Source organism: Diorhabda carinulata, chromosome 12 (assembly GCF_026250575.1).
Source record: "Diorhabda carinulata isolate Delta chromosome 12, icDioCari1.1, whole genome shotgun sequence".
NCBI lineage: Eukaryota > Metazoa > Arthropoda > Insecta > Coleoptera > Chrysomelidae > Diorhabda > Diorhabda carinulata.
The window spans coordinates 1,741,563-1,768,296 of record NC_079471.1 but is presented as its reverse complement, the minus strand read 5'-3'; the positions used below and the strand labels follow the sequence as shown (position 1 = coordinate 1,768,296).

General features: G+C 29.9%; 3 protein-coding genes across 5 annotated transcripts; 1 reads left to right on the top strand and 2 right to left on the bottom strand.

Moving 5' to 3' along the window:
* Nucleotides 1-40: 40 nt before the first annotated feature.
* On the bottom strand, nucleotides 41-6,218 carry LOC130900109 (synaptic vesicle glycoprotein 2B-like). The gene is made up of 11 exons (XM_057810460.1): nucleotides 6,055-6,218; nucleotides 5,063-5,263; nucleotides 4,445-4,607; nucleotides 4,146-4,324; nucleotides 3,600-3,784; nucleotides 3,244-3,407; nucleotides 2,123-2,270; nucleotides 1,248-1,362; nucleotides 784-943; nucleotides 241-368; nucleotides 41-160 (listed from the first exon to the last, which is right to left on the bottom strand). The coding sequence occupies exons 1-11, from the start codon at nucleotides 6,137-6,139 to the stop codon at nucleotides 105-107; spliced, it is 1,584 nt and encodes a 527-aa protein (XP_057666443.1). The 5' UTR covers nucleotides 6,140-6,218; the 3' UTR covers nucleotides 41-104.
* Nucleotides 432-26,664, top strand: LOC130900106 (transmembrane protein 94). 3 transcript variants are annotated; one of them, XM_057810455.1, is made up of 22 exons: nucleotides 432-706; nucleotides 2,464-2,799; nucleotides 13,023-13,183; nucleotides 13,243-13,664; nucleotides 13,724-14,186; nucleotides 14,536-14,740; nucleotides 15,343-15,446; nucleotides 15,943-16,162; nucleotides 16,397-16,570; nucleotides 17,378-17,661; nucleotides 17,872-18,035; nucleotides 20,174-20,298; nucleotides 20,450-20,598; nucleotides 21,323-21,451; nucleotides 23,246-23,510; nucleotides 23,575-23,783; nucleotides 24,520-24,722; nucleotides 24,781-24,992; nucleotides 25,053-25,305; nucleotides 25,378-25,471; nucleotides 25,856-26,020; nucleotides 26,544-26,664. In XM_057810455.1, the coding sequence occupies exons 3-22, from the start codon at nucleotides 13,074-13,076 to the stop codon at nucleotides 26,614-26,616; spliced, it is 4,023 nt and encodes a 1,340-aa protein (XP_057666438.1). In that variant the 5' UTR covers nucleotides 432-706; nucleotides 2,464-2,799; nucleotides 13,023-13,073; the 3' UTR covers nucleotides 26,617-26,664. The 3 variants fall into 3 exon arrangements, with proteins under 3 accessions (XP_057666438.1, XP_057666437.1, XP_057666439.1); XM_057810454.1 differs by having other exon boundaries at nucleotides 12,868-13,183; XM_057810456.1 differs by lacking the exon at nucleotides 21,323-21,451 and having other exon boundaries at nucleotides 435-706.
* Nucleotides 7,524-12,735, bottom strand: LOC130900111 (ephrin type-A receptor 4a-like). The gene is made up of 8 exons (XM_057810462.1): nucleotides 12,547-12,735; nucleotides 11,311-11,630; nucleotides 11,117-11,205; nucleotides 9,759-9,830; nucleotides 9,115-9,353; nucleotides 8,857-9,057; nucleotides 7,946-8,130; nucleotides 7,524-7,818 (listed from the first exon to the last, which is right to left on the bottom strand). Exons 1-8 carry the CDS (start codon nucleotides 12,574-12,576, stop codon nucleotides 7,671-7,673), a joined length of 1,284 nt encoding a protein of 427 aa, XP_057666445.1. The 5' UTR covers nucleotides 12,577-12,735; the 3' UTR covers nucleotides 7,524-7,670.
* Nucleotides 26,665-26,734: the final 70 nt, after the last annotated feature.

Sequence of the window (26,734 nt, the reverse complement as noted above, 5' to 3'; positions counted from 1 at the left end):
AGTTCAAAAACTAATCAAAATATAGCCAAGTAAAAAATAATTTAAGACTAAATCAATTATATATTTATATTCAATCATAATATAAAACGGTTGATGGAAATTCATTAACGCAAAGGCTTATTTTCTACGTCAGCATATAAAAAAGAAAATATTCCACAAGCTGAAAAAGATAATAAAAATTTATTATATAATATATACAATTGATATTCCCATGATATAAAAATTATCAAATTGTCGTACCTGCTGAAAATATTCCAATAAATAAAAATGGAGGTAAACATCCCAATTGCATCAAATAAGGAAAAAAGAGATTTCCTACTACCGTTCCTGTACGTTGTGCCGTCAAATGTATTGATAGAGCAATTGTTCTAGAATTTAATAAGTAATAATATCTATAGATTTTTTTTTTCGTTATACAGTATGCACATAAAGTCTAATACGAGCTTAAATTCATTTTTGTTGTATACAGTAACAGTGTCAATAAATTTCAAAGAAGATTTTTGGTGTTACGTCACTAAGGATAACCAGTAACACCGACATAGCGATGATAGATGCACTTGCATACAGGCCTTGGAAGCAAAAAAGAAGAAACAAAAATATAGATTTAACCTCACGTCATATCGATATCTTATTTTACGTTAAGTAGTTTGAATTTATTTTAATCTTTGGATTAATTGCAACATATTTGAATTCTTGATTATACGAGGTAAGTATAAAAAAATATTTTTTTTTAATTACTGTGTATAAATCATATTTGAAATATATGTATTTGTGAAATTTTACCTTAAAGAAGTGGGAAATAATTCTAGAGTGATTGTAACCAGCAAATTTTCAGGAACACTGCCGATTGCTGTCCCTACAGCAGTTAGTGCAGTGACTACTTGAGAACTTCTAGCAAAATATACGCAAAACAACGACGATGAGCATATAAAAATTAAAATAACTGAAAATAAAATAAAAATTGGGGTCATGCTGCTAGATTTAGCTAATCAAAATATACTAATAACATTATACCGGGTGTTTCAAGTAAACCTGTTCTTACTAGAATCCCCAATTAAAGAATTTCTGGTAATTAAATCTGGTTATTGAAGAAGTTTCACTGTGTCCAATCCAAGAATGATTGGATTGAACACGATGTTATTTAATAAACCAAGTCAAATGTTTATTATATTACATAAGGCTTTTATTATTCGATTGATAATGATAATTTAAAGTTTATAATAATTATTTTCTCGAACAATACTTACTGTTCAATTTTTTTAATCCTACAACTCTCACTAACGTCCCGGCACAAAGAAAAACTACAACTCTAGCTGATGCTACTATAAAAGTATTGAGATAAACTGAAAAATTATTCAGATCCTACAACATAAAAGATCAAATCAAGTTAAATATCAAAAGAGTTGCAGGAAAAGTGAACATAAGAGTACCAAGTAATAACAATGACTTAAAATAGTGAATTCAAGAAGAAAAATTCAAATGATTTGATTATTACAAATGTAGGATAAGCAAGAAGATAAAATAAAGCAAATAGGAATAACTGGAGAGAAAATAACAACAAATAACCCAAAAAAAAACAGTTGAACAAGAATTAGTTTGAGAATCAATTACGGTTAACAAAATCAAATCGAATTATCAATCAATTTGATTAGTTAATTTTAAATTTAGTTTCATTAAAGCAAACCATTCAACCCATATTATTAATCTGCAAAATAAAATTAATAACGTAATTCTTTAACTTGGCCCCTAGTCATCCCCTATATGACTGCACAGCCATGGAATATTGTCATTTGCAAATGTGTTTAAGCATATTATGGAATGTTTTTGAACTGTTGCAAGGTTATTCTTCTTTCCCTTGACACTTGAGCTTCACCTGTTCGACTAAACAGCCATGGAATATTCTGGAAGTGTTTCAACGAAGCAGAACGTACCAATAAAATAGGAAGTTGACTTGTTCCCCACATATTTTCCACAAAGGAAATTGATTTATGAATTTAAGAGTAGATTACTGAAGAAACAGTTTAAAATTGTCAAGAGAAAATGAAATTGGAAGCGTTTCATTTAACACCGTTTGCTGAAACTATTGGTTTTGTTTAAAACAATTTAATAGTGAAATATTTACCACTGAACAACTTTGCGTAGATGTAACATTTGTTTCTTTTAATTCTTCCAACATAACGCACATACTACTGCTGGTTCCATTATGACTATTCTGGTAATCACTTATAGCCTGGAAAATACTAGGAAGCCAGAATTTGTAAGTATTTAAACTGAAAAGAAAACGTGTTAAATAACAGATTTATTCTATAAAAAAAAAATTTTTTTATTCTATTATATATTTACGTAACACCCTGTATATGAAAACGTATCCTTCGATAATTAGAATTGATAACATATTTCCTCGAGTTTATCTGTTGAAACAACTAATAAAGATTTAAAAACAGTTGAATTTCTTTGTTTTAGTAAGGAAGAACTTGGAATAAGAAAATGCGGCTTATAAAACAACATGGCAACAGTGGTTTGTTTCCAAATAGAGCGCATTACATGATAAACAAAGCGAGTTATAGAACGGTAGTACGTCATAAGGAGTGGGGATGTCCGCTAACTTGAATGTCAATGGAAGTGACTCTATCTGTTAACTGTCATTTGTTTATGGTCATATCCGCCATCTTGGAAGTCATATGTCATGTGTGCTGTGAGTTGTTGGTGTTGTTTTTCATTGTTGAAAGTAGTGGAATTAGTGTAGTTCACCATGTTTTTAGAAAATAGAAATCGAGATCAATACGTAAACGTGCAAAAGTAAGTATAACATCCATTGTATTCTAAGTACTTGAACAAACTAGTGAATTGAGGTTAATGAATGAATGTAGTGTATCATTATATTTTATTACTTGTTACACAAAAAAATTCTCAGTTTTCACAATCGATATCATCTATTTTTGATAATAAATACATATATATATAAAATAATAAGTAAGAACAGAAATAAAAAAATGTAAATAACAATATCAAGACGTTCAACACAAGATATGTTAGCAACCTAAACAGGATAAAAATATATAGTAGTTGACACGTTTTCTCAGTGTACACCTTGAAATTCATATTAGTAAACACACGTGTTCATATTTTTTTACGTTAGTAGCAACTCCATTACTATGACGAACATTTTAGCACGAATTTAAAATGTTTTTCTGCTAAATGTTGTACACACCACAAATTAACGATTAAAATAACAATTTTTACCTAATAACAAGTGAAAATGCGTTAAAAGAAGCTAGCATCATATTTGTAATATGGGGCCTTTTTAGTATCGTTTTCATTTCAGACCATCCGTTACTTAACGCTGTTGCCAATTCTATCCGACTTGTCGACATATTCATGTTCGCTTCTTTAACCAAAGTTTTAACCTACATAACAATGAAAATTTGATATGTATTAATTATACAGGGTGTAATAATTAAACAATGAAAAATTACAAATAGATTTCTTCTTTCCTGATAACGTTAATTCAGTCGAATCCTCTGACATTTCTCCTTTTTCCCCGTTAACAAAGTCCAATAAAATGAAGCCAGGGAAGGTATCTAATTTTTTCCACTTACCGGAAAATCTTCCTTGGTTTTTCCACTATTTACAGCGTATACACTTTGCATAACAGCTAGTGCTTCTCTATTTTTACCCATAGTCATCAGAAATTTCGGACTTTCTGGTAGAAACATATATAATAATCCGGAAATTATTGGAAAGGCGGCGCATACTAACATAAATACGTTCCAGGACTTTAAAACTAAAATCAATGTAATTAGTTTCGTTGAATGCGCATGAGCGTAAAGCACAAACATAAATTGACGCTCGTGAGCATGCTCCACTCGAGAATATGCGCATAAGACTCGACGGTTTGTTTTTGATCAGTGAAGGTTTATAAGAGTTGAAAGATTTCAACCGTTTTTTTTTTGTTAATATGTTGCTAGTAGATTTTTTATTCATAGTTTCATGATCAAAACTAATAATTATTAAATTTCACTCTGTATTATCAATAAAATTCTACAATTTATCAAATAACTCTTCTAAACTTGCGTGAACCACCCTATATTTAACAATGTACGCTTCAACAGTGCACAGTCACAAAAATAAATCAAACTTGTTACCGAACAATCCGAAAACGGAAATATTTATCTGTCTAGGTAAAATTCCCCATGCCATTATAGGCAAACATAAATTGATGACGCTAAAAAATGTTCCTCGTATCATGTGAACGGTTCCCCTGTATTTAGAAGAATGAAATTCTGTAATGTGAGATGTCGTAGCGGAATAAGGCCCATTCAAACTAAAAATTAAATCGGTTGCCAAGCCATGTCTACTTTCGTCACTTAAGAATAGAGATGGACGATTTTATTATTATGAAACTATCACAAGTAAATAATTAATTGATTATAAATCTACTCACATTAAACCGGACATAAATTTGGATACAATTAATACTTCCTTACTAGCAGATAGGGCTGCTACTAGTGAAAATAATCCGGTAAATAAATAACCGTAGACTATGATCTTTTTCCTACCCAAAGCATCACATAAATATCCCCAAAACAATCCACTTGTAATCATGCCTAAAATATATTTTTTCGTATTTATATGTATATGTAAACAACAACAAAAGTTGGGCATAGAGGGATTACATCACCATAGAAAAAATGACATATTGTAGTGAAATTGTACTATTCGACCCAATAGAACGAACATCGGTTTATTTTCCATCTCTCTTTACTAGCCAATGAAATAAAAATGTGATTTTCCTTGGACGTCATTACGATCCAATCAGAGTAGATTAGAAAGAAATAGAGAATGATATAAATGCTCTTTTTCTCTCTGTCAGCCGGTCATCTATACATCGCTCTCTATTTTTATTATTTTATCTATGGTATTAATACACTATAAGTTACGTTTGAACTACGTTGCTAGATTTAAAAACACAGAGATTTATTGAATTTAAAACATTGTTATAACCTTTCTTTTAAAATTTAATTCATTTTTATCATTAAACTAAAAGAAAATTGTTACAAACCTATAAATATGGCACCATTCAAAATGCCTTTATCTTCTAATGAAAGATTTAAATCGCATTCAGCCATAGGAACTATATAGTTAACTCCTACGGTTTCTGTCATTATAACTGTACATGGAAAAAGAATAATTAATAATAGAATATAATTGTATTTTCCAAATCCGGTAGCAGTAATAGCTTCCTCGAATGTTCTAGGTACATCTAAAAGATTCAATTATTAATGAATTACACTGTATATTTATGAACAAGATATAAATACGCGCGTAAGTTATGAGGATTGTCAAATTTCTAATACTCTGTGAGGTTATAAAAACAAACGAGTACAGACATCAATTGAACAGCTGTTTCGACAATCCAAACAAAGTTTCTCGATATAAATTCGACCAAAATCATTTTATTTTCATACAATCGAATTGGTTTATTGGTATATTGATTCAGATGTTCATTTTAATTTCGATTTCTCATGCTTATTAACGTCCATATTTAAAATCCCCGCGTTCGTTTACGTGTATGTTCGTAACATATATTTAATCGATTATACAGAGTTCATTGACTCCTTAAGTTGTTATAAATGAGAAAATCTGAACTACAACATTAAAAAAACTTTAAAAACACTATTTGTCTTTATATTATCGCTTCTTTGTTGTCAAAATAACAATTCGTATATAAAGGTTATTTATCTATGGTTTTTATCAATACAATATGGCGTCAATTAACGATGTTATTACGATCAAAGTGCTGGTTTGTGTTTCAGTATGCATAATCGTGTAACGAATCTTATTCCCAGTATGTTTATAAAGTGTTTACGTAATTTAAAATTTCATTTGAAGTAATTCAAATAGTAAATACAGGGATTGTTAAATTTTATTAAGTGACGACCTGTTTTAAATATATAAAGTGAGCAAAATAACTTTCTGTCGTTCTTCTAATTTACTTAATCTCAAAATGAGGCTTAGAAGCGACGTTAATATAGATATAACTATATTTTTTACCTTGATTTGAATTAAATAATCTGTCATCTTCCCCCTCAATGAGTTTTATAGTTTTCAGTGAAATTTTATTTTTACTTTCATCCATTGTCACTAAATACTTACAAATTAAAAGTAAATTACTACTTAAACATGGTTCATTACAGATAATTACACCACTTTCGAATGTCAATGATTGTAGGAAAAGATAAAAACGATTACATATTTAGTCGATATTTTGAATTTTAATTATTGCAGATTATTGATTAAAGTGATTTTATAATTCTATAATAATTACTGATAAAATTATTATTATTATTATAAGGAGTTAATCGTTATAAAATTGTCACATTAATATTGTCCATATATGCATACAGTAGGTTATAAAAGAATACAATTTTTTTTAATAATTTCATCATAACTAGATTAACATTATATATTATTATTTTTTCTTGATATAAAATCCCCCTTTTTTTACAAAGTAAGTCAATTATCGAAGAAGTTTTCTATCAAGATCTTTCTAATACCATATATATGGACTTCCATTTTGGTCAACAACGACAAGCGGCAAAACAATGCACTGTCTAAACGATCTATCACGATTATGCACGATTCTATGTTTGTTGAAAATGGTTTTCAATTCTTTTACATGGAATTAAAAAGAACTGTAGAAGAATTAGAAATGATCATCATTATCAGTAATATTTTTATTTTCTTATTATTTTTGAAAAACTTTTTAATTGAAAATCGATATTAATATTAATAAATGCTTTGCCACTTCTCTTTTTCTGTAAATAACTGTATCGAGGCCTAACTTTTTGAAATTAGGACATTTATCTATGGTACAGAAACAGTACCTGTGACCACAGAACATACCAAACTTAGGTTATGTTCTGTGGCTTTGACAATCTATGAAGCTTTTGGGAAAATGTCAACCAGTCATTATTAATCGAATAAAAATCTAGAATGTAAACAGATTTTTGAGAAATTGCTCAAATAGACTAAAATTATAACGAATTTCCCATACTATTTACATAGTATATGATGTAAGTTTTTACCACTACATACGAACACTATTTGCTCTTAGGTAATTTTGTTGCTATTATTATTAATTTGAAATCAGAGACATAAAAGGAGTTTCTAGCATGTTTTTGGGGTCGGTTTCTAAAATTGCCTCATTTATAAGACCTTCCAGTTATTGGCCAACATTATATATGTTAGAAATATTTCCTATATGTTCAAATCTGTTAATTTGGAGGATGGAAGATTCATAAATTCTGTTATTTTTCAAAGGGAATGTTCGTGTCCAACTTGTACTTGTTTCTTTTTATACTTTTGGTTTTTATTCAATTTAGGATGAATGTGATCAAACTCTACAAATTTTGATAGAGATACATTTAATTGGTGATAGTTTTTGCAAATAACGAGTTTCAAATAGAAATAGCTTATGCTGAAAATATATTTGTTAAATACATGTAAATAAAAAGCATATATTTCAAAAAGTCTTTATTGAGTTTAAAAAAACATTAAAAAAAGTAATATCCCTTATTATAATCAATAAAACAAGAAAGGTGTAAACAACATAATAGAAACTTAATATAGCAAAATTGTTGAAAAAAAAACACCATTTTTTAGAAAACTTAAGATGATTCTTCCCTATTGATGAAGTTAATTGATATAAAATTTTTTATATCAGTAAAAGTTGGTCGTGCATCAGGGTCCATATTTAGAATGTGATTATTAATATAATGCAATAATTTATCCGGACAACATGGAGTGAATGGTAGACTAGAAACAAAAACTTCTTAAGCATTCAGTAAAAACATTTTTAGTCATATCATATGTTTTTCATAAAAAGTAAAAGAAAATGAGGAAAGTTTACATAATGAATATGTTAGTAATAAAATCCACTTACTGGTATGTATACATAAACACATCCAAAATACGATAGAGATGATAATTCTCAAATTTCATACAATGGTCTTTTAAATACATCATTTCCCATATTAATACTCCGACCGCCCAAACATCCGATTTTATAGAAAACACGTCAAAATGTACTGATTCTGGTGCATTACTGTACGTGTCAAGATGTCTTCCCTAAAAATTTAATATCTCTTAATCCTACATTTTATTCGATATAAGTAGACAAAGAAATTCAATTTTGTTTTACTGAATACATTGTCTGACGCGCGTTTCGATAACCAAGTTTTCGTCTTCAGAGACTGAAGATAAACACTCTGAAGATGATAACTTGGTTATCGAAGTGCGCTTCAGACAGTGTGACTTTTAGTGTTGGTATAGTGGTAGTAAACAGTTGAAATTCTTATTAAAAAAAAACATTAAAATTTTCCATTACTTCTAATTTTCGTGTGAACAATGTTTGCATTAACAAATTAACAATGTTATCAGTGTAGTGGTAGTGTAAACAGAATGTTCAATAGTGAGTGTTGGTGTAAACAGTGTATTCAGTATGAATATCGTCAACGTTTCCAGAAATTCTAACTAAATCTATTTGTTTTGTGACTAGATGGTCCTTAGATATACTTTATTCCCCCTGCAGGGGAGGTTTGAAGTTTGTGTTTTTTTTCCTTGAATGTGAGCCCAAACTAAACGACTTTTCTGACATTTTGGAACAATTATAATACAAAATAAAAAATGGAGGGCATTCAAACGAGCTGGATCTTGCAGCCATCACCCACCGTATTTAATAGGACTTATTTTGGGGTGTCCAAATAATTTTATGGCATAAATTGGATTTTGAAATATTTTTTAAAGACATAACTATATAATATAATCATTTTTTATTGTATCATTATAACTTACCACCTCCCTATAAGAACCATTGGGTTCGTTTATTTTACAAGATATGCCTAAATCTCCAATCTTACATTCAAGTTGGGCATTAACGAAAATGTTCCTTGTAGCTAAATCCCTGTGAATGTACAGTTTTTCAGAAAGATATTCCATCCCTTTTAAAATATCTATCATCATATTATAAAGTTGTGATTGGGTGACTGAGTTAATCTAAAAAATAAAAAAAATTTGCAATTCAATTAATCCCTAAAAAGTTTTGTATCTTACTGCTAAAAATTTCTTCAAATCTCCGTTATCAAAATGTTCCATAACAATAGTTATTGGCCGTTCCACAAATGCCAAAATTCCAACGATATTATTGTGATGTAATGTCGCCATGACAATCGCTTCTTTTTTAAAAAAAACTTCGTTTATTGGCAATTTCGGCGTCTTAATGACCACATCCAAAACTGTTTCATTTTTCTGGTGAAGTTTTCCCTTAAATATATGTCCAAATCCACCACTAGCTAAAATTAACAAATGTAGTTTTACATCCAAGACATACGCCGTGAAGCCGGTCCTGTCCGGTTATAATGGAATTCTAAAATTTTGCGAATTCGCGGCGAGTTCGATATGCTTATTATAAATAGTGTATTAGTGAATAATTAATTATTGTATAAATTAGTTAAGTGTAGTGTAAATGTTTAAATAAATTGAATAAGTAGAAGGCAGTGCTTATACATTCACCCCACTGATAGAAAAAGTATAAATAAATAAGAAAAACTTTCCAGTTGTAAAAAATATTTAGAAAACGAAGTCATTTTCCACCATAATTTGATTTTGTATGCAATTATATCTCAATAACTATGAAAAAAATAAACAAGTGATTGATTCGAAGTATAAATTGTCATCGAGTATCTAATGATTCTTACCTATATGTGAAAGATATTTTACATTTTCTTTGCTGGTAATAATATTTAAAAATTCGTTTGGTAGTAGGAAATCTAAAATGAAAAAAATTATTCAAACATGCAACAAATGAAAAGTGTCAGTTTCCTTGAATAAAAATTCCTTTATGGGGTTAGATCCATGCAGAATGAACTAACGAATGAAAACATTTAGTATTTCGAGGTTATGTTTTCTAATTTATATTTATTTCTTGCATTTTTTCATTCTCTTGAGTATATATCTGAACTTTGTAATTTTTTCCAAACTTTCTGAGCAAAGGTAAGTTGTATTTTCTAAAATGTATATTATGCCATAACTTTAGTTGTCTTTTCAATAAAAACGTGATCGAAAAATAGGAAAAACAAAAAGAAAAGAAAATCGTCCATTTATATACTTTTTTGCACCATTCTATACATTTTTCTTTCCCCAATTTTTTTATTAATAAAGAAATGTAAATACCTAGATCTTGTAATAAGTTGTATAAACATAGTAAAACAATTTGGGGTGGCTAAAAATAAATCATATCACCATCATCTTTCAAACACAAATGTATATAAGAATTTTCATCATAATTCTCTTAATAACAAGATGTAAACAAAAGAATGACAACTCTACAGTTTATAACAAAACTTTTTAATTGGACTTTTTTATGTGAAAAGAATTTGCTTCCCGTGCATTAGTCAGGATTCCGTAGGGGCCATAACACAGCAACCGCAATGTTAAATAACCAAATAAGAGCAAATTACTCAAAGACTTTTAGAGTACTGGATCATGATCTTTGTGCAAAGATGCAATATTTATAATTAGCTAGCGAAATAGTATTTGATGCGCCACAGGGTTCAATCATTGAATCACTTTCAGTTCTCATCTACATTTTTGATATATGTGACAGTGTTAGACATAAAAAATTCGTTAGCTATGCCTCAGCATAAATATGCGCTTGTCCAAAGGAGTTTCATGTATGTAGCTACTATAAATATCTCCCCGAGGACCTTAAATTGATGGTATAAACTCTTTTTGAGCACAAAACAATTTTGTTTAGTCATTTGAGACTATAAAACTCTTTTGAATTATCAAGCAGCAGGAAAATAAGCAGATATTTGAAACAAAAATGATTAAAAACCTTATCAACTAAAGATAATAATTGTAGAGTATTTTGTTTTTCAGATATCAATTATAAAAATGGGATTTTACAGACAAATAAAAATAAATACAGGTGACAATGGTATGCGCTAAAAATTATTTTATTGTTGTATAAATATCAATTTTTTCACCCCTTTTTTTATCTGACCCGACTGTATAATCACATTAATCACATGAATATTGAAAAAAATTATCTTACCTGAAAATTGTTCTTCAAGGTAAGACATTTTAGCTGAACAATCCTCATCAAATATATTTAGAACGTCTAATATCATTCCCGATATGTTCCTAAATGAATCATTAAATTAAATTAAATGATAAGAACAAACTTACTTTTATCTTATGGGAATTTTTGATCAATAGAGAACAGATATGGAAAAATTTACTGCTTACCTTTCCTCAAATTTCGCATCAAGAATGTTTTGAAGAATTGAAATGATCATGTTTTCTCCAGAATCACACTTAATAATGGAAATCAATTTTTCCAAAATATCCCAACAATCTTCTTTACTTGCGTCATTATTGTTACTTAGCAACATCGCAGTGTTATTTGAAGGTGAAGTGTTATTTTTTTTAGACGTATCAACTGCTGATTGTTCAAGCGCACACATATCATCTTGAGTCTCTAATGATACTTGTGATTTTGATGAAGAATCCTCCAAAGACATATTTGATTCAATTTGGTTGGTTGGTATTGAGCTTTTAGTTTTTTTCTGAAAAACCAAAAAATCAGTAATAATTTACAAATTTCATTGTGGCAGTCTCATATTTTAATTGTTTTGATCTCTCCCATCAGCTTACGTTCATTTCCCTTTTATCAGTGTTTTCTCTATTCTGTTATTCAATCTTTGCCAAGTTCAGTTAATACGAAACATTCTTGTCTAAAAATAAATGGAAACCGAGAATTCCCACTCAATTTTCAAAACAAATTAACTCAAATTGTAATTAGGGCATATATAATGCGGGGTCCATATGTAAGGTATTTTTATTCTTAAATTGACAATTTACAGAATGAAAATATTAGTTTCCTCCAGCACCCACTATGAATTATACGCACCCCGAAAATTTTAAATAAGAAAGGGAGTCGTGTGGCACCTCGTTGGAAATGAATTTAATTTATCTATGCAAATTATTCAGAATACAAAAGTAAAAAATGGACAGATGTAGATGAAGCTTCAGTAAATGTTGAGACAATACAAATTCCAACCTACTACAGGTAGTGGATCAAAACCCAACATATTTACTTTACAGTTTTTTTTCAAAGAAAGTGTAGAAGACAAAAATTACTGATTAGTATTTTATATTTTGTTAATGCGTCTCTATTGTGTTTCGTAATATTGTGAGCTTTCTTAGTTTGGTCTGTTTTTCCATCCATTTCAACGTTATGATTCCCAAACAGTGAATTTTACATCTATCTATTTGTATATAGAATATATAGTTTCATTATTGAAATTCATAGCTGAAAAATTTGCTGAACACGTAGGTTATAAATTTGTATATCTGTTAATATATACTTATCAGTAATTTAAATACAAAACCGGATATATATTATGTCTTCCAATTATGCTTACTCATGTTGTATATCTATGTGTAATATTAACTAGAAATTATCAAAATAAAATATCTCACCAAAAATCTTCGATTTCTTCTACGACCCATTCTTCTTACTGTAAACCGAATGAAATAACCAAAAACAAAGAATAAGTACTACTTAAATATATGATTTAATGAATACTAACGATAATACTGATTTAATACGACTTATCTGGAAAGCGTAGATCCCATAAAATTTAACAGTCAGCATTTCAATTCTTCTTTTTCATTGGTAGGAAAAAAAATGATATGATTGGTTAGTATTTTATATAGCAGTAATAAGAAAAAACAATCATAATTGGATAAAATAAAAATATTAAACTTCAATTATTATTTTTCGAAGCTATATTTTCGTAGGTTTCCACAAAAAGTGGGAAAAATTCAGGCCTTCTCCGATATACATCCATATAAGTAACACATCTTGAAAAGTTCATTTGTTACTCAAAAAGAAGAACAGCTGTGTAAAGGTCAAAATGTAATGTTGGTTGCCTAACGTGTTATGATCTGCTTAGGTTATCTGGTCTAATTTTATAATGGGAAAATAATTATATTTCTATTTAAAAATGGAAATTCAAAATGATGACACCGGATTAAGAACTGAAGAGGCAATTAATAAACTATATGAAGAAATTTCCAATGTACTTTCTCAATATAAAATCTCACTAAAATGCAGGTGAATTGATATCGTTGAAATATTCAAGTACTTTTGCAATATACGAGTATATTTTGTAGAAAATCTAAATCCTGGTTAAAAGACGCTTTGCATTACAAAAGTCAACGTACAACTGTAAATGTAGTGTCTATAATATTTGGACTGTGGACAGCTGCATCCCTTGTTATTGGATATCTATTAGAAGGAGATAATTTGGGAGGATATGAAGCTATACCTGTATTAATATTATTATTAATAAACGTTTTTTTGGAAATATATGACAATAAATTGAGACACCAAGAAATACCACATAAAATTCAAGCAGTATTAGATAACTTAATAAAGGAAAAGAAACAAATCAAATGGACGCAGGCAAATTATCCTGATTTATACACTCCTTTTTCACCTTGTATCACTTTACAATGGACTTATCGAGATGGAGAAATCGTCAACTTACCCTGGGCGTTATTAGTTAAAGGAGATATAGTACTTATTAGACCAGGTATTTATTAGTAAAAATCGAGGTAAATTAATACTACATTGAGGTGAAATAAATTTTAGGTCAAATAAGTCCAGGTTACTGTGAAGCTCTAGAAAAACAATCTGAGTTTCCTCTGCTACATGCTAAAGAAGTATATGCGCCAACCCTACAAAATGCAAATGAAGTTTTCAGCACTCCTAAATATAGAAAACCCCTCGAACCTAAAAAGTATCGCCTCCTGGAAACTCCCTATTTAAACAATTTGAAAATATTCCTTGAACAAGCTTTGGATAGGCCGGTATCTCAACTAAACCAACAAAGGCATTTAGTTACTATAAAGATTGTTGAACAAATGATTTTACCTTTTACTTTTGTTTTAGTGATTGTTATCAATTTATTTAGATATTTCTATTTCCACAAGTACTTTGGACGATATTTAGTATCAAATACCTTATTTATTGTACCGTGTAATGTTATTTTACCATTACTTCCCATGATATTTCCATTGTTTTGGAATTTGGCAAATTATATTGGAAGTGCGAGGTAAGATTTCTAAACAGTAATTTTTTGTTGCATTTCAATAGATTAACCAAGAAACTTTCCTTTAAAATCCAACATTCATTTATACAACTTGCTCTAACAACCAATATACAATGTGTTCACTTATATTTAAAAACCAAAATAACTTCCAGTGAAGATGCCTTGATATTGATAAATATTAGATTCTTAAATTTTATTGATAATTTGAGCATAATTTTTGTTTTTACAATACCTTGTATACAACTCTGTGATTTAGGTTTTATACTTGGTAGAATTTTGTATGAAGAATGATTCCGTTGTTATATTAATATATAAAAAGTTTATACACATCTGTGTATTGTGACTTTTGTAGAATCAAAACCATTTTTGACGCCTGTACCCAATGTGATACGAAGATTAGGCATTTAGAAGAAGATGCAGATAGTTCACCTATAGATGACGAAAGTCTTAATATTAGTCGAAAAGAAATACTATTAAATTTTTTGAAAATACTCAGAGGGAAACCGGAAATTCTTACAAGATCCACTAATATTCTTCACGTTCTCGGTTCTGTCACTGTAAGTTTAACATAAAAAAACCTTTATCTGAATTATGTATGTAGTAGTGATTTAACCTTTCTTCTTTTGATGTACCTTCTCCCATATGAATATAGGATGGTTTTAGAAATCTTGTGAAGGTTTTTTTTAATTCTTATTAATTAGGTACCAATTGATAGCTACCACCTTTATTGATCTCGAAATCTCTTTCTAAAACTACCCAATATACATTTTGGACGGGGTATGTATGTATGTGATTCAGGGTATCATATACAGTGCGATCAAAAGAATAGATTGTGTCCCATTTCTATTGTTGAGGCACTATGCCCCTGGGGTAGTACTCTTAATTCGAGAAAATGTGGATAAAGGTTTTGGTTTGTCTCTTGTGACTCCTTCTATAGTTTTAGTGAGGTTTTCTCCTTACACAATTTCCAGTAATAATTGGGATATTTAGAATCACTTCTATTGCAGGCTTTGGGCTTATTCTCATGGCCCCCGTTGTACATATACAAGCCAGTCTTTGTGGCTTCGAGAAATTGATTTCTGAGGTATCCAGATAGTGTTTATAAAGAATTATTCTCTTTTTTAAATATAGGTATTTAATAAATATTTCTCTATTTTAGGCATTAGGATGTATTGACAAAAAGGGGGTTCTTTCATGGCCAAATCCCACTGCCGAAAAAATATTTTTTTTACATAATCAAAATCACGATTCACGCGCTTCCAGGTACGTACTTTATTCGTTAAAATGAATTAAAAATTTTGATATAAAAATCAAAAAAGCTAATATGTTATTGGTAATGAAATATTTTTGGATATAAGTGGAATTTAGTTGAGTAAAATTAGAGCTGTTTACCTGTAAACAGATTAGTCCTTGTTTTTCATCTTTTTATAGATCCCGATGTGCTCATATCTTCCTAGCATCTTATCTTCACTCTATTAGCGGTTCCCAGTTTTTTTAGTTTTTATTTTCTTTAGTTTGATTCCATTTGTTGTCATCAAAAAATTTTTTTTCTTTCTGTATATGTATCTGTACCATTAACTCCTTTATATTTTATAAACTCTTCCTAAATTTCTTTTTTTTAGTACATCATCAATTTCCTGTTTTATAGCTGGTCTTATTTTATCAATTTATTTTTTCTCGAATCATTGTTCTGATAATTTTAAAACTCTCAGGTATTTTTCTGTAGTAACTTCTATATTTTTTTGTATGTTTATTTCAGCTTAGATAACGTGAACGATTTATCCAGTGATATAGATTCTATTTTCCCAAATTTTCAACCAGAAAGTCCCAGTGCTGTGACCGAAGTGCTAGATCTAACTCACCATCACAACGATCCTTTCAAATTGCATTTCGATGATAAAGAATGGAATAAATTTATGTCTAATCTGAAACCGCTGGGATTAGCAATATTACTGAATACTTGCAATATCAATACCAAGGTAACTAATCAAAATTATTATTATAAATTAATGTACAAATCCAATAATTCTAATTTTCTATCCACCAATCATTGTTAGTTGAAGATTTTTCAAAAATTCTGTTCCAGAATCAAGAATTTGTTATAGAATACACATTATTAACCACATTTTGAAACTTCCGAAACTCAGAGTGAAGTGAAACTAATATTTAGTTAGAAAATCCACAGATTCTCATACATTCCCAATTTTTTTTAGGAAAATTATAATTCATTCTGTTCACACATTACATGTGAGGCCATGTACAACGAAAATCTAGTACCGGTGACTAATAGAAGATGTCTTTGCGAATTAGCTAAGGAAATTGGATTCATAGATGAAGCACAAAAGATTTTCAATCTAGAAGAACAACTTTCGATATTTAGACATTTGGTATGTGAATAAAACCAATTAAAATAAAAAAATTATTAACCTGTTGTATTAAAAAAAAATTATTTCTTCTTCTCTATTGGCCTTTTGTCTAAGGACATACAGCCAAAAAAACTTATATAAATATCTGTTTATGTTTCATTTTATCATTGAAAGAAGAAGTAGTTAAGGCAGTTTATATCATTATTGATTCTTTTCTATAATATCTTCATTTTTTTTTGTGAAATTCTGGTTAATTGGTCCTTTTAATACTACAAATAATTTATATCTAGTAACAATAGTTTCAAGTATGTCCTGTTGTAATCCTTGGCAGTAATAGTAATCTTATAAGTCAATAAATGACTCAGCTAGGTAAAAACCTCTTGAAGTTGATATATTTAATAAAATCAATGAGTTGGAGAATGTAATTAAGATTTGGAGTACCACAATAGATTTGAAAAGGTCACAAGGAACTTATTGTACAAAATTTTGACCAAAAAAATTGTTAAATCATCACTAACTCATCTGGAATTACTAAATCTTTAATGAAACTAAACTTTATGTTTATCTTATCTTACAAGCCACAATTTGCCTCCAACTTTCCCCATCCTCTTACATTCACTGTTTTTAAGTCTTCGTTAACTTGATACTAACGTTCCCTATGCTCGAGCCTCCTCAACAATTCACCTCCAAATTGGTCAGCTCTTTGCCAACGTTCCCCATCCTCCCAGTCTTGATGTGATACGGGGTCTGTATGTTTATAAATATATAAAATATTTGAAATCTTCTTGCCTTTTGTTAGATATCGGACTAAAAATTAAATTGTTTCAGCAAACCGAAATGATGAGGAGAGATAACAAATACGCGAGATCTCTGCAGTTATCAACGAAGTTAAAATTCCCATTTCCTCATATGTTTGCAGTAATCGTTCAAGAATTATCAACGGGTAACATGCAGTTGCTTTCCGAAGGAACTGCTGATATCGTTTTAGATTCTTGCGTCGACTATTGGGACGGACATGATCTGGTACCATTATCGAATACTGATAGAAAAAGAATACAAGATTTTTATCAAAGGAGCAGTCTTACTGCGTATTGTACTGCGTTTGCTTATAGGTATGGCGTTTTTTATTCGTATACAACAATTACGAAGAAGATTCCCATTCCAATTTCATTTTATTTACATATAAATGTAATTGAATTACCATTGGAAATTGAATTCAAATAACAATATTTTCCATAGAAAAAAAAAACAGATTATAGCTTAACATTTCTTGAGGAATTAATTGTGTATATCAAATTTATTAATCGATAATTTATTTTCAGACCTTTGATCAAAACTATCCACTCGAAATTGAGTGAAGTTTATTTAGAACTACCCAGCGACTCGAGACATTTATATTTAAGTCAAAGAAGTCCGACTCCAGTGCATTGGGATGTAAAAAGTGTTTTAGAACCGAAGATAAAATCAACACAGTATTATAGTGCAGGTAAATTTATTAAAGGCTGATTTACGTGGTCAAAATATTGTATGAAATAAATACTACGTGATATTTGACATTAGGGCACGTGCATTGTGCTTACCAGTAACCAAAACCGATAAAGTTGCCTTGTTTTATGTCAAATCATGTCTACCACTAACTAAAATTAAACTTTTTTTAACTCTATGTTGCTACTAATCTTTTGGGAACCTTTCATTGGTTGTTGAAGCAAAAGTAACTAGATTTCTTCCTATAGTTCCAATAAATATGACTCTAAACCGATAAAGTTGCCTTGTTTTATGTCAAATCATGTCTACCACTAACTAAAATTAAACTTTTTTTAACTCTATGTTGCCACTAATCTTTTGGGAACCTTTCGTTGGTTGTTGAAGCAAAAGTAACTAGATTTCTTTCTATAGTTCCAATAAATATGACTCTAAACCGATAAAGTTGCCTTGTTTTATGTCAAATCATGTCTACCACTAACTAAAATTAAACTTTTTTTAACTCTATGTTGCCACTAATCTTTTGGGAACCTTTCGTTGGTTGTTGAAGCAAAAGTAACTAGATTTCTTTCTATAGTTCCAATAAATATGACTCAAAACCGATAAAGTTGCCTTGTTTTATGTCAAATCATGTCTACCACTAACTAAAATTAAACTTTTTTTAACTCTATGTTGCCACTAATCTTTTGGGAACCTTTCGTTGGTTGTTGAAGCAAAAGTAACTAGATTTCTTTCTATAGTTCCAATAAATATGACTCAAAACCGATAAAGTTGCCTTGTTTTATGTCAAATCATGTCTACCACTAACTAAAATTAAACTTTTTTTAACTCTATGTTGCTACTAATCTTTTGGGAACCTTTCGTTGGTTGTTGAAGCAAAAGTAACTAGATTTCTTTCTATAGTTCCAATAAATATGACTCTAAACCGATAAAGTTGCCTTGTTTTATGTCAAATCATGTCTACCACTAACTAAAATTAAACTTTTTTTAACTCTATGTTGCTACTAATCTTTTGGGAACCTTTCGTTGGTTGTTGAAGCAAAAGTAACTAGATTTCTTCCTATAGTTCCAATAAATATGACTCTAAACCGATAAAGTTGCCTTGTTTTATGTCAAATCATGTCTACCACTAACTAAAATTAAACTTTTTTTAACTCTATGTTGCTACTAATCTTTTGGGAACCTTTCGTTGGTTGTTGAAGCAAAAGTAACTAGATTTCTTTCTATAGTTCCAATAAATATGACTCTAAACCGATAAAGTTGCCTTGTTTTATGTCAAATCATGTCTACCACTAACTAAAATTAAACTTTTTTTAACTCTATGTTGCCACTAATCTTTTGGGAACCTTTCGTTGGTTGTTGAAGCAAAAGTAACTAGATTTCTTTCTATAGTTCCAATAAATATGACTCAAAACCGATAAAGTTGCCTTGTTTTATGTCAAATCATGTCTACCACTAACTAAAATTAAACTTTTTTTAACTCTATGTTGCTACTAATCTTTTGGGAACCTTTCGTTGGTTGTTGAAGCAAAAGTAACTAGATTTCTTTCTATAGTTCCAATAAATATGACTCAAAACCGATAAAGTTGCCTTGTTTTATGTCAAATCATGTCCACCACTAACTAAAATTAAACTTTTTTTAACTCTATGTTGCCACTAATCTTTTGGGAACCTTTCGTTGGTTGTTGAAGCAAAAGTAACTAGATTTCTTTCTATAGTTCCAATAAATATGACTCAAAACCGATAAAGTTGCCTTGTTTTATGTCAAATCATGTCTACCACTAACTAAAATTAAACTTTTTTTAACTCTATGTTGCTACTAATCTTTTGGGAACCTTTCGTTGGTTGTTGAAGCAAAAGTAACTAGATTTCTTTCTATAGTTCCAATAAATATGACTCTAAACCGATAAAGTTGCCTTGTTTTATGTCAAATCATGTCTACCACTAACTAAAATTAACCTTTTTGAACTCTGTGTTGCCACTAATCTTATGGTAACTTTTCGTTGGTTGTTGAAGCAAAAGTAACTAGATTTCTTCCTATAGTTCCATTAAAAAAATGATTCCAAACCGTTAAAGTTGCTTCATTATAACCTTATAATAAAATAAAATTATATTTTCGTTAAGATATATTTTCCATTACAGATTCCCTGTTATATAATGAGTGTCATGCTGATACAGTCACCGATGCAGAAAGTTGTTTCCAAATACAGTGTAATCAAATTTTTATAGGCATGGTTACCATGCAATATCAAGTTTTAATTGATATGGTATGTACTGATTATAATTTCATGAATTTTGTGTTTTTCTTCCATTATATACGGAACTATGGAGGTCAATATCGTGAATCCAAATTGCTTTTATTATGATTTTGTATAACAGTAGCTTATTTTTTATTATAATATAATTATTTTATTGCAGGTACATTTGATCGAACAGCTCGAACGAGCTTGCATAAGGTTCGTTCATTTCAGCAAAGAAAATGAACTGCGTTCGAGGGTTTTTAGTGAAAAAATGGGACTAGAGAGTGGTTGGAATTGCCACATATCTTTATTAAGCGAAAGAAATAGGTGATTTTAAAGATTTACTTCTTTACTTTTTTGTTATTAATTTGTTTCAGTTTTTTCTGTTTTCCTTACACAAAATATATCTTATAACACCTACAAATTAGGTATAAAATGCATTCTTCTAGCTCCAAACATGAATTTTAAATGTTGAATATTGAATATTAATTAATTACTAAATTGCAAATTCAACTTCTGTCAATTTATTCTGTCTCATATCGTCTATTGCTTTCATAGCCAATCTGATACCATAGAATATACTTGGAAGGTCTTTAGAACTATTCCAGAGTATTCAATGGCTTCGTAGTCATACAGACGAAGACTAAATTTCAGGGGAAAGAAGAATAATCTCATTATAGTGTTATAATTAAATGTATCCTCCTGTTGGATAGAACTAATACATTTGTCAATAACTGATAAAACTGAAACCATTAACATAATCTTCGCATGCACTTTCTTACCCAATTCTAAAAGAAATTTTGATTATACATCTCTCTTGTAAGCCTTTCGTACATTCTTGCAAAAATTAGAAGAAATAGAAACGGAAATTTATGGTGATATTCATAGTGAACCAACTCTGGTCCTTCGAGCCTTGTCTTCAGGGACTAACTGAAGATGGTACACCTTGTAATTTGATTTTATTTGTTACTATTTCTTCTAATACCCCAAAAATGTTTTACTGTATGTTTTTATATGTTTATTGTGTGCAATTTTATCTGGGTTCCAACAGAGGAGAAAACGGCGGACAAGCAGAGGCTAGTTTTAGTCCTCCTCAGCAAAGGCATAGATGTATGATACAAAGTGTCAAAAGGAATCAGAATTCACCTCGTATCGATGACAAACCGTTCTTGATTAATAGGTATTCTCTTCATCCCAACTTAGATTGCACACTTTTGAAATATAGCATGTAGAATTTAAATTCAGTTTGAAAATATTGATGAAACCAAATCCAACCACCAATTTAACTTATTTATTGTGGTAAAAAATCGCTGCGATTATTTGGTACAAACTAATTGCAATTTATAATTTGCTAATTTTTATTTTATTGATATATGCATGTTATTACTAGTAGTATTACAATCTTTTTTTCAATTCCTTACATTGAACATTAAATTTTTTGTATCTCTAATTACTTTTGTGTGATTATTGCATGCATGAGCTCCCGCTGATTCAATTATTCACCCATGGAACTTCCAAACTTTCCAAAGACAGTTTTTATTTCCAAGAAAAACAGTTTCAACTGACATATGACAGTATATTTTTGAAAAAGACAGTTTCCAAAGACATGACGGTATATAGACAATTTCTAAAGATACATGAATATTTGTTTTTGAATAAAAGGCATATAACAGTTTTATTTTCAAGAAAAACACTCTCAAATGACATATGACACTATATTTCTGGACAAGACAGTTTCTATAGACAAATGTTTTTCCAGAACAAACATTTTTTAAAGACATGACGGTATATAGACAATTTCTATACACATATGACGGTATTTAGACAGTTTCCAACATATAAAAGTTGTATTTTCAAGAAAAACACTCTCAAATGACATATGACACTATATTTCTGGACAAGACAGTTTCTATAGACAAATGTTTTTCCAGAACAAACATTTTTTAAAGACATGACGGTATATAGACAATTTCTATACACATATGACGGTATTTAGACAGTTTCCAACATATAAAAGTTGTATTTTCAAGAAAAACAGTTTCAAATGACATATGACAGTATATTTTTGAAAAGACAATTTCTATAGATGGTACTTAGACAACTTCTAAGGACACATGACTGTTTGTTTTTGCAAAAAAAAGTTCCCCAAGATATATGACGGTATATTGACAGTCTCCAAAGATACATGACGGTTTTCCATCACACAAGACGGTACATTTTTGTAAAAAACAGTTTTTGAAAACAAATGACAACATATTTTTGAAAAGACAGTTTCTATAGACAAATGACGGTATCTAAACAATCTTCAAGGATATATGACGGTATATAGACAGTTTTCAAAGACACAAGATTATTTTCCAAGACATATGACGGTAAATTTTTGAAAAAGACAGTTTATAAAGATATGTGACAGTTTTATTTTCAAGAAAAACAGTTTCAAACAACATATTTTTGAAAAAGACGGTTTATATTCATATATGACGGTATCTAGACCATCTCTAAAGACCTATAACGTTTTTTTTTTCAAAAAAAAATAGATTCCAAAGACATGACGGTATATAGACATTTTTCCATCACATAAGACGGTACTTTTTTGTAAAAAACAGTTTCTGAAAACATATGACAGTATATTTTTGAAAAGACAGTTTCTATAGATATATAACGTATAAAAACATTGTCCAAAGACATATTCTACCTTTAAAGTGGATCTTTGTGGAATCTGATACACTTATTTCCCTATTTGGTATAGTTTATGCTACGTTAGTACCTAATAGTGATTTTCCAGAACATAATTTAGTTATTTCATTATAATAACTTCTAATAATTTACAATGTAACGTTACATTACAATCAAGATCAATACACTAATCGGTAGATGATATGACACACCTTGTAAATATGCGAATATTGTAGATAAATCATTTTTTACTATATTTCTTTTATTATTAAAGTTGATTCGAATATTTTGTATGTAGTAGTAACCTAGAATCGTCGAGGACGATGAGTTTCTCCGCACCAAGCGCCATAAATCTGGAACATTCCACCGTCAAATTTGAAAAAGAAGTGGAAAAGTTCAATATAGAAAGAAAACGTTCAGAACAACAAGAAGAAACTGAAGAAACCAGCCAGGAAAGTTTCCTTTTACAAGCCGATAACACCGCTCCCGAGTGGCAATCTTTGAGTAATCTTACGGAGAGTACGGAACATAGTGCCCCCATTAATTTTGATATGAGTAATAGAGTGAGTAATGACAAATTAAACGAGCGATTATTATTTTTGAGAATTGATATTATTTTGGTTTTAGGCGAAATTACCTAGAGGAATCGACAAAATAAGGCCGCACATTGAATTAATTGATAACGTACCTTTATTGGTATCTTTGTTCACTGATTGTACGCCAGACGTCACAAGGGAAATGTTACAAATTATGCAAGATTACAATGAGGTTGTCTGCATTATGGGATCGGCGGAAAATTGTGATAATGCCGGTGTGTTTATGCAAGCTGACGCAAGGTAAATATATGGGAAGATCATACCATACCATCATGGTCCTAAACTCAAGTTTGAGGACAGAAAATAATCCAAAAGAGCTAAGTTTGGCGATTAGGGTGAATAAGGTATCAATTTAGCTTTAGTTTTGGACATATTTGGGGTGGATGATGAAAGTGGCATTTCTTCTTAGCCAACAGCGAGTAATTTTGTTTGATATCTTTGCTCAAACATTCTCATAATACTCTCTATTGATATTTTCTCATTTTTCTTGTTAATTGATGAAAATTATTCCACACCATAACCTTGCCTGTTAGTAAAACGATCTTGGTCTCCTTTGGAGCCCAATTTCTCTTAACAATCAACTTTTTCATTGTTCTTTAGTCTCAAGTGTAAAATAATGGACTCGTGGCTATAAAACGGTGGGAAAAGTCTGCTTGGTCAACCAGTGTGATGCCCATCTTGGTAATTCTGTTACTGAATTTTCAAAAGTTGTTTTGTATCAAGTATCGATGACCAATTTTTTCCATTTTCACAATTTACCACTATGGAATGCCACCAAACAAGTACTAAACAAAGTGGCCTCTTTAAACTTGACATTTGCTTTATTATATACATATTTTTCAACTGCCATTATCTCTAGGTCAGGCTCAGTACTTATGTGACCACCCATACACATTAAAATATTTACATCTACTGAAATCCATTTTTCTAATGACTTTATATTTGAAAAAGACAGTTTCTGAAGGCTTTGTTTTAGTATTTCAGTGATGCCACTGTACCCTCAGGTGTGCCAAAAAATAAAAGCTTACAAAACTCCGGAAAATTGCATCGGTCCAATCGACTTATCTGGTCAATTAAATTCAATACCATGTTCTTTGGCAATCCAGCGAGATGCTCCTCTTCCAGTTTATAGACTAGTAATGGAATCTAGAAATTTCGTTACTTCGATTTGGAACTCGGGTATACAAATCTATAATTAATTAAAATTCAATTATTTTTTTTTTCTTCGAAATTTTAGGTCAATTCTGGTTGTGCTGTTGCATAGCTTTGAGTTTACTACAAGTATTATCAACAGTATTGATGCTACCAGGTCTTCTAACCACCGGACAAGTTCTGTGGTTTTCGTGTTTAGTAGTACCTCTGTTGAGCGTGTCCTTAATGGCCAGACCCATTGATCCTGACGTGATGAAGAAGCCTCAAGGGAAAAACCAAAATCTGACCAACTGGAATGTAAAGTTTTATTCTCAAAATTGAAAATATTTTTTGGTACTATTACGTTAAAATTTTTAGGTGGCTGTATTCATATTATGGTGTTATGGTAGCAAATATTTGGTTAGTTTTATTGTGGTGTTAACATCCTATATTGGTATTTTGACGAATCACTGCGAACAGATTTGTGCGGTACTTTCGAATTGTACATGTGCCTTTTTTTACAATCCTGTTATATTAACAGAATCCGCATCTATGGGTGGATGGGATGAAAATGAATGGACCCTACTGGTAGCTAGACTCATAATTAGTTTTATTATTTTGTTACATTTCGGTGAGTAAATTTTTTCTAATTTCTCATATTGTCAACAATTTAATTTTTATATAATTTCATTTTTGATTATAGTTGCTATTTCCATTGGATTTATCCATCGTGATCATTTGGTTTTTCAAAAATCGCCGCATTCAAATATTTATTGGTTGATTGCCATCTTCATTTTGTGAGTGGTTTTTCAAAATTATTATTTAAAGTGCTTTTAAGTTAAGTTTGCAGCTACCGAACATATTTAAAATAACCAAAAAGAAATTTTAATTACTGTGTTATACAATCGGTTATTTAAAAAGAAAATTTCGAAATTTCGGCTCTTATTTTCTATTTCCACAATAACTGGAAAAAAATTACAACTTGGCAATGATTTAAAACATCTGTTATTTATGTTTTTGCAAACATACCTTAAACGCTATCAACTTTAAATGGTATTCAGCTTTCTAATAATTTTTTGGATAAGAAATTGTACAGTATCATTATTTACTTTTTTTTTATTGAAAATTTAGTCACAAAAATCGATTTTTTCACGTAGTTTTTTCATACTGTCACTTTTTAGGATAACATCACAATCCATCTACACAATTTTGACCTTCGTTAATATCACAGAAACCCAGGATGTCAACACGGAGTTTTCAATTCCTTTATGGGTCATTATATTTGCTGGTGTCTCACCATTGGTTGTATTTGTCGTTAACGAGCTCGTTAAAAGGCAAGAAATTATGTAAGTATTTAAAAAATTTTAAAAAAATGTAACTAGCTACTGCCTCAAAATTTACATCCAAAGAGACATAACATGTCACATCCAAATGTGACAAATCGATAGATAGAGCAACCATTAAAGCACTGAGCTTCTGAATCACTCACTCAATGTAGTATCGAAGTAGAACTACAGAAAGAAAAAGGAAATGAGACCAATTAACTTGCCAGGAAAGAAGCTTCAACGCTTGTTATTGTCTCAGAGCTTTACTATAGTGTAGGAAAATGCTGCTGAGTTTCAAAAGAAGACAGCAATCTGGAAGTAACTCCAAAAATTCCTAAATAACCTTGATTATTGATAGGGTCAAAAAGTAGTGTCCAGTTCTAGAAAATGGTGTTTGATGATCGAGTGACATTTGAACTACTCTTTGAATTGCATTGAAACTTGTTACAGATAAATATATTTTTTAAAATATGTGACATTTGAACTACTTTTTGAATTGTTTGATGTTGATTACAATATATGAATTTATTATTTTTGTTTTTAGGGTGAAAGAACGGTTTTTGAAAAGAGCACGGTTAGATTTTGGAACAAAATTGGGAATGAATTCCCCATTTTAGATTAATGTATACAGATATGATTAACAATTAATATTTGGGAAAAGCAAATTGAAAAAAAAAAGTTTTTCAATTAATTTTGTAAATATTTTTGAATTAAGTATTTTGCGTTTATTAACAA

Coding starts and splice junctions, on each gene's coding strand:
- LOC130900109 (XM_057810460.1), bottom strand. CDS start 6,139: ATGGATGAAAGTAAAAATAAAATTTCACTGAAAACTATAAAACTCATT. Junction 4,608..5,062: donor GAATGGTGCCATATTTATAG/GTTTGTAACAAT, acceptor AATATATTTTAG/GCATGATTACAAGTGGATTG. Junction 3,785..4,145: donor TTCCGTTTTCGGATTGTTCG/GTAACAAGTTTG, acceptor CATTGATTTTAG/TTTTAAAGTCCTGGAACGTA.
- LOC130900111 (XM_057810462.1), bottom strand. CDS start 12,576: ATGGGTCGTAGAAGAAATCGAAGATTTTTG. Junction 9,354..9,758: donor AAAATATCTTTCACATATAG/GTAAGAATCATT, acceptor TGTTAATTTTAG/CTAGTGGTGGATTTGGACAT. Junction 7,819..7,945: donor GTGTTTATGTATACATACCA/GTAAGTGGATTT, acceptor TTTTGTTTCTAG/TCTACCATTCACTCCATGTT.
- LOC130900106 (XM_057810455.1), top strand. CDS start 13,074: ATGGAAATTCAAAATGATGACACCGGATTAAGAACTGAAGAGGCAATT. Junction 14,187..14,535: donor AATTATATTGGAAGTGCGAG/GTAAGATTTCTA, acceptor TGACTTTTGTAG/AATCAAAACCATTTTTGACG. Junction 16,163..16,396: donor CTTGCAATATCAATACCAAG/GTAACTAATCAA, acceptor AATTTTTTTTAG/GAAAATTATAATTCATTCTG.